This window comes from Alexandromys fortis, unplaced genomic scaffold (genome assembly GCF_014885135.2).
Source record: "Alexandromys fortis isolate MF-2015 unplaced genomic scaffold, M_Fortis_MF-2015_v1.1 scaffold_140, whole genome shotgun sequence".
Taxonomy (NCBI): domain Eukaryota; kingdom Metazoa; phylum Chordata; class Mammalia; order Rodentia; family Cricetidae; genus Alexandromys; species Alexandromys fortis.
Window position 1 is genome coordinate 518974 of NW_026068048.1, and position 7516 is coordinate 526489.

Below are 7516 nucleotides of genomic sequence, written 5' to 3' on the forward strand. Positions count from 1 at the left end.
AGCAGAAGGCACTATCAAGCTGGGTGCTGCTTGTCAGCTTTAAAGTTTTATTAAACTAGAAATTATATTAATATTAAAATTTAAGTCAGGTGGGGTTAGGGTCATCAGGAAGAGGTTTAGGTGCTGGGGAGGGAGGTAGCCGGTTTCGGTTCCTGCCACTGTGGACCACGATGTCGTCATATTCATCCTGGGAAAAGAGAGGGACAGCACAGGAGTCAGGTAGCTGCCACCTTGCCCACTGCCAAGGCCACAGCGCCTAATGGGGTCTCACCGTGACGCCTGCGTTCCCTTGCCCCTCCTTTAACACCCTGAATGCACTATGCTGGAGGTCATGGCTTTCAGTACCACCTTCTCCTACCACTACCCCTTATGTGCGGTGGGTATTAGTCACCTGACACAGCTCTCTCCCCATGCCCCTCTGCCTTCACCCACCTTCAGCCCTCCTCATGCTATGCCGGCCCCTACACAAGGGTGTGCTGTTGTCTGCATTCTTCAGTAATGCTCCCTCACTGCTGGTGGAGGTCTTTCCCGACCATCAGTGTTCCGGCCACTCTGACCATGCTCAGACCCTCACTGCCTGTGCTCACAACCGCCTTCTGGAGGAAGTCTAACTTAGCTGGTCTTTGTGCAATTTTGTTTTTCCTTTTTGACAGGGTCTCACTATGCAGCCCTTGCAGGCCTCAAACACACAGACTACCTCTGCCTCCTGAATCCCAGAATTCAAGGCTATGGTGTTTGCCACCATGACAGATTGCCAAGTCTATGACAGTTTCCCCTCATCTCTGTGTCACTTGTCTGAGTCCCTGGCAGCATCTGCCAGGTTTCTGGTTGTCTGTTTTCCCTGACCCCTCCAGGGGATACCTGTTCCTGACTCACGCCCTCATCTCTGTCGTCACTGTCATTGTCACTGCTGCTGCTGCTGCAAGGGCCAAGCTTATCATCCTCCTCCTCAGGCTCAGGGGCTCCATGTGCACGGAGGAGGCGGGCAAGGACGGGGTTGGGCCGAAGCAGGGCGCTACCAAGTGGGGTGCGGCCCCCATACATGCGGGCAGTGGGGTCAGCACCGGCCTTCAGGAGAAGCTCCAACACGCTGGCTGCCTGGGCTTCCACTGCCAGGTGCAGAGGGGTCCGGCCACAAGTGGGTTCCTGTGGGAGGTGCCAGAGCAGTCAGTGAGAGCACTCAGGGGACAGTGCCTTCCCCCACACTAGCCCACCACAGTGGCTCACCGGTTTATTGAGGTCAGCTCCAGCATCCCGGAGCAGCTGGACCATCTCCGCATCTTTGTGGATGACAGCTACGTGGAGTGGGGTGTGGCCTGGGGACAGATGACAAGTTAAGGAGCCTCAGCTGTAATGACCCGAGGGAAGGGTACCAGGTTTGGGGCCTGAGCTCAGGTGTCAGCATGCTGGCAGGGTAAGCCTGAGTGGTGCAATGTCTGGATCTACAAGGAGGAGCCTGGGGACTCGGAATGAGAGCACTCACTCTGTGGACCAACAGAACCAAGTCTGAGGTCTTCCTTCACAAAGAACAGCTCTTGAGTTCCACCCCCAGCATCATAAATAAAACAAACAAGGACAATAACAACAGAGGTCCCACAAAGGACCGGGGACACTGGCTATCAGGTGACCTCAGCCTATTTATGGTGAAGCCAGGTTCTTTTCCCATGAGGCCTGAGTGAGGAGGGTGAACTCTGCACTGTACTCTCTGCCCAGGGCTAGGAGCGTGGGGTGGATCCTCTCATCCCAGTTCAGCCTAACACTTGGGAACAAACAGTTCTGGAGGGAAGGCACCTTGCAGGTAGGTAGTCCAGGCTCAACCACTGTATCCATGCATTTCTGAATCTGTGGGTTGGCTATCTGGGATGCAAGTGGTTTGATGACCAGATCTGGGGAAGAGGAGCCCTGTGTATCAATTCTTAATACTCCTGGGGTCCTTGGTCCAGAAGCTGGGACTTCTGGAGACTTAGGATGATTTTGCTTTTAGGAGCTGGTTTTGCTTTCAGGGTTTTTTGTTGTTGTTGTTTTGTTTTGTTTTGTTTTAAACAGGGGCTCACGATGTAGCACAGGCTGAAGCTGACCTTATGATGTTTCTGCTTCAGGCTTCTGTCACCCAAGTGCTGGGATTATAGGCACATATAGCCATGCCCTGAGAAGGGTGTGTGAGACAGGGTCTCCTGAACCTAGACTGATCTAAAACTAGCTAGATAGCACCAAAGATGACCTTCAACTCCTCCTGATCCTCTTGCTTCCACCTTACAAGGGCTGGTATTATAGGCATGTGCCACCATGCCCAGTTTATGCTGGGGATTGAACCCAGGGCTCTGTGTATGCCAGATAAGCACAGCGGCTGGGTTTCAAGTCGGGTAATAGCCAGGGAGTTCTTGTCCTTCCCAGGGCCCAGGGCCCTCACCCTCATAGTTTTCTGCTTCTAGCTGCAGCTTCCAGTCGTCATCACTTGGCTCCTCTTCGTTCTCTGGGTTAAGTTGAGGGTTCACAGCAACAGGGTTTTGGCTGGTGTCTGGGGCATGGTCCTGGCTCTGAGTGAGGTAGGTATCTGAGGCATCCCTTGGACATCTGGGGCGGGGCTGGAGCAGCACGCATGCGCACGTGTGTGCCCTCATGCGGCAGGCCAAGTGCAGCGCGGTGTGGCCCCCTCTCTCAGTCACCAACACTCCTGCGCCGGCTGCATACAACTTCTCTACCGTGGATGCCTCCCCAAGGATGGCTGCTAGGTGCAGGGCTGTCTACAGGGAGAGAGAGCAGGGGTTAGGGCCACAATGACAATCCTGGACCAGGCTCCCTAAAGTGACCATCCCCAATAGCTCACTTGGCCTAGGTCATTCTGCAGGTCTAGGTACTCAGTGCCGGCAGAGAAGCCCAAGAGGAAATCCAGGAAGGGCTCATGCTGATGTATCACGGCCAAGTGCAGGGCCCTGGGGACAAAGGGAGAGGTCAATAAACAAGAAGCTACAAACTGTGGCCACCGTTGGAAACATTTCAGTGTCCGGGTGTCAGGGGCAGGAGCTACTTTGGTTGGTTGGTTGGTTGATTGGTTGGTTGGTGTTCTGAGATAAGACAAGGGTCTTCAGCCAGGCAGTGGTGGCATATGCCTTTAATCCCAACACTTGGGAGGGAGAGATAGACTAATCTCTTTGAGTTTGAGGCCAGCCTGATCTACAAGAGTTAGTTCCAAGACAGGCTCTGAAGAAAAAGAAAAAGAAAAAGAAAAAGAAAAAGAAAAAGAAAAAGAAAAAGAAAAAAAAAGTGTTTACTAAGGAAATTAGCCAGCTCAAATTCCAGTACCTGGAGAAGTTGAGGCAGGAGGATTGTTACTTCCAGGCCAGACTGGGCAACATGGTGAGTTCTAGACCAGCAGGGTCAAATACTAAATAATGAGATTTGGTCACCAAGAACAGCTGGGCATGGTGGCATGTGTGAAAGAGGCAGAGGCTGGTGGGATCTGTGAATTCCAGGCTAGTCTGGTCTGCAGGTGAGTTCCAGGTCAGCGAGGGCTACATTGTGAAGCCTCATCTCAGATAATAACAAAGCAAAGACCAAATGAGGCAGACAGCGAACATCGACCAATGGCTTCCACACACAAATATATACACACAAAGACAAACTAGGTATAATGTCCCCAGCTTCTAATCTTAGCACTTCAGAAGCTGAGGCAGAGGATCACAAGTTTAAGACCAGCCTGGGCTCCACAGTGAAGCCCTGACACAAAAAACAAAATACAAAAAAGTGGAAAGCAAGGGTTGGGGCTGGGATGTGGGTTGGGGAGCACGTGCCTAACATGTGCACCTCAGGCTTGACTGACAACACACACACACACACACACACATACACGCACACACACACACACGCACACATACACACACTCGCACACACGTACACACACATACACACACGTACACACGCGCGCGCACGCACACACACACACACACACACTATGGCTCTAATAATAGACCTCCAGATTACATAAAGCAAAAGCTAACAGAATGAAAACCAACAGAAGAATCCACAGACTTGGAGATTTCAATAAGTCTCTGTCACGAATTGTTCGAGGAAACAGAAAACGTCAGCAAACTTGGAGACAGCAGACTTGGAGAGCAGGGTGTGTGGTTGTTGCTGTCTTGTTTTCGCAGTAGTGGATGGAACCGAAGGCTCCATGCATGCATGCAGGGAAGCACACGCTCATCAGCCTCTTTGTTCCCTTTATTTTGCGACAGGGCCTTGCCATTCATGTTTCCCAGGCTGGACTTGAATTCTGAACATGAGAATCCTCCTGCCTCAGTCTTCTTTGGAGCTGGAATTACACGCCGAGCTTTGAACAACACTGCTAATCAACATTACCTCTAAATCAAAGATTATTTATTTATTTAGTGCATGTGTGCCTGAATGGATGGATGCACACGACGTACACACGGGAGCTAACAAACAGAGGCCAGAAGAGGGCATCAGACCCCTGGAAACTAGGGTTATAGATAGTTGTTAGTTGCCATGTGAGTGCTGGGAACTGGACTGGGTGGGTCTTCTGCAAGAGCAGCTAGTGCTCTTAACCAGCGAGCTACCGCTCCAACCCCATTTTATAAACTCTTTATAAGTGCGCACATAACACTCAGGGTCAATTTCTGGGCCAAAAAACCGAGTCTCAGTAAATCAAAATGAATTGCCATAGGAACACCATTCCTGATGGAGTACTTGCCTAGCACTCAGGAGGCCTGGGTTTGATGCCCAGCACTGAAAGAGAAACTAGAGAGTGCAAATCAAGCAAAGAATATTCTCTGTCCACAGTGAAACAAAACAAAAACCAGTAACAGAAAGACATCTGGAAATTCCTCCAAGGATGGAAAATGAACATGCTTCTTCATAATCTACTGGCCAAAAGAGAAATCAAGAGAAAATAGAAAATAAACTCAATTAAGCGAAAACAAAAACACAGTATATCAGAAGTTCTCTGCAGGGAATATTTGTAGCACCCAAAGCTCATTAGCAACAGGAAAAGGTGAGTCGGTAAAGTGCTAGCGTGGCAGGCATAGTCAGTTCCCAGCAGAGCAGGAGCCGGACACGCACATGTGTAAGACCAAGAGTGTAAGGCTAGAGACTGAACCAATGGCACAGCAGCTAAGAACACTTGTGGCTCTTGCAGAAGACCCAGGTTTGATTTCCAGCACCTACATGGTGGCTCACAACCATCCATAACTCCAGTTCCCGTGGATCCAACAAGCACATATACAGCTCACACACACAGGTGTACAAGTGAAAAACATTTATACACATAAAGTAAAATAATTCAGGAGGCAGAGGCAGCCGGATCTCTGAGTTTCAGGCCAGCCTGGTCTACTGGTCTACAGATTGAGTTCCATGACAGCCAGGGCTACACATAGAGAAACCCTGTCTCGATTTAAAAAAAAAAAAAAAAAAAAAAAAAAAAAAGAGTTCAAGGCTATCCCAGACAGTGAGACACTGACTAAAAAAGGGGTTAACGGAGGGGGGATTGGGGGGCAAGGCTGGGAAATAGTTGGTAGATAAAGCACAGTGACCTTAGTTCAGAACACACGTAAGAAAAATCTGGTTGTGGTTTTAAATGCTTATAATTCAAGCACTACGGAGGTGAAGGCACACAATCCCTGGATGGAGTGTGTAGGCATACACCTTTGATCTCAGCACTCAGGAGGCAGAGGCAGATGGATCGCTCTGAGTTTGAGGCCAGCCAAGAGCTATATAGAGAGACTTGGTCTCAGAGAAGGAGAAGGGGTGAAGATCCCTGAGGTTCTCAAGCAGCTAATCTAGCCTCTGTGGTGAGTGCTCGGCCAGTGAAAGGCCCTGTCTCAAAACAAATCAACAGCTCAGGGTTCTCCTCTAGTCACAGACAGACAGCCAGACACACACACACACACACACACACACACACACACACGGCATAGTGATGTATACTTGGGAGCTAGAAGCAGGAGGATGAAAAGTTCAAGGCTATCCTCAGCTGAATAGCAAGATCAAGACCACCATGGGTTATATGAGACTATATATCACAAAAAAAAAAAAAAAAGGGAAAGAGGAAAAAGAAAATTACAAAATCTACATCTAAATCTAAAGTGATCAGAATGAAATAATAAAGGAACAAGAACCAATAAAATGGAAAGTGAAAAATAAGAAAATTAAGGAAACAATACCTGGTTCTTTAAGATTCGTGTTTATTGTGTTCCCCTCATGGGTCAGGCACTGAGTCACTGGGCACACGCAATAAGCACAAAGGACAAAAAATCCCGGGTACAATCCCTTACACAGACCGTTACCACAGCTGTCCCTTCTCCCCAGCTTAGCGACTAAGCACAATTTCCTGATTCTTAAAATTATTTTTCAATCTCCCTCTCCTCCTTTTCCTCTCCCCTCATTTTTGATACCAGGTCCTCCCAGGCTATCCTCAGACTTAGAGATCCTCTTTGCCTCAGCCCCTTGGAGGGCTGGGATTACAAGTGTGTACCATCACACTCAGCTCAGCTAAAAACAGCGGCTGGAAGGCGGTGGTCTGGGAGGAACATTTGGTTAACAGACGAATCTATCCTCGTGGAAATGAGATTCTGAAATTTTGTTTGTTTTTTTTTTTTTTAATTTTTTTGAGATAGGGTTTCTCTGTAGCTTTGAAGCCTGTCCTGAAAGAGATTCTGAATTTTATGTAGCTCTGGCTGGCCGGAAACTCACTTCGTAGATCAAGTAGCCTCAAACTCAGAGATCTGCCTGCCTCTGCCTCCCAAGTGCTGAGTGCCACTGCGCCCAGCAGCTCAATTTCTTATTTGCAGATCAATGCTGGAAGTAGCAGAGCTGTAGACTCAGGGTCAAGGACTAATTTTGGAAGTCAAAATCTGGCTTATTACAAGGGTAGCTAAGATCAAAGACCACATTTGGAAGCAAGGGGTCAGAAGGTGTGGGAACTAGAGGGCCAACAAAGGTCTGGGGGCCTGGTCGGGAAGGTTCAGATCCGGTTTGGGGATCAGTAGGTAGGATATGGATTACAGGTGCACAAATTTAGAATTCAAGAAAGGTGAGACACTTGACTGTGGGTGAACGTAAGACTGGTCTTCTCACAGTTTAGTATTTGGGAGTTAGGGGTCAGGAAGTCCAGCATCGGAAGTCAAGAGTTAGGAACTAGAAGATAATAAGCCACAGGAATCGTAGGCTAATGGAGACTCAGGTAGGATCCTGGGGCTCCGTTTAGTAATTTAAGGTTTACTCACGTGTCCCCATCCTCAGTGACGTAGCCAAAGACCAGGGGCGCCCACGACAGCTCCGGGCCCAGCTCTGCGCACAGTCCTGGTCCTCCGGGAGCCGCTGCGTCGGGACCTAGAGAGCCTAGGCCGCTGTCGCACCATTCATCGGCGTCCGCAGTTTTCCCCAAGCAAGCGACCCCGGCCATGGCCCCAGCCACCTCGGGTGGCCCCCTGTGGTCGCCCGCCTGTCGCTGGGCTTTGCCGTGCGCTCCAGTGCTTCCGCCCTGCCGGGAATTTCCCAACAC

At 49.5% G+C, this 7516-nt stretch overlaps 1 protein-coding gene across 2 annotated transcripts; it reads right to left on the bottom strand.

Moving 5' to 3' along the window:
- Positions 1 to 24: 24 nt before the first annotated feature.
- Positions 25 to 7513, bottom strand: Nfkbib (NFKB inhibitor beta). 2 transcript variants are annotated; one of them, XM_050119285.1, is made up of 6 exons: positions 7239 to 7513; positions 2828 to 2933; positions 2411 to 2744; positions 1228 to 1316; positions 877 to 1146; positions 25 to 187 (listed from the first exon to the last, which is right to left on the bottom strand). In XM_050119285.1, exons 1-6 carry the CDS (start codon positions 7415 to 7417, stop codon positions 86 to 88), a joined length of 1080 nt encoding a protein of 359 aa, XP_049975242.1. In that variant the 5' UTR covers positions 7418 to 7513; the 3' UTR covers positions 25 to 85. The 2 variants fall into 2 exon arrangements, with proteins under 2 accessions (XP_049975242.1, XP_049975241.1); XM_050119284.1 differs by having other exon boundaries at positions 862 to 1146.
- Between the last annotated feature and the right edge of the window lie 3 nt (positions 7514 to 7516).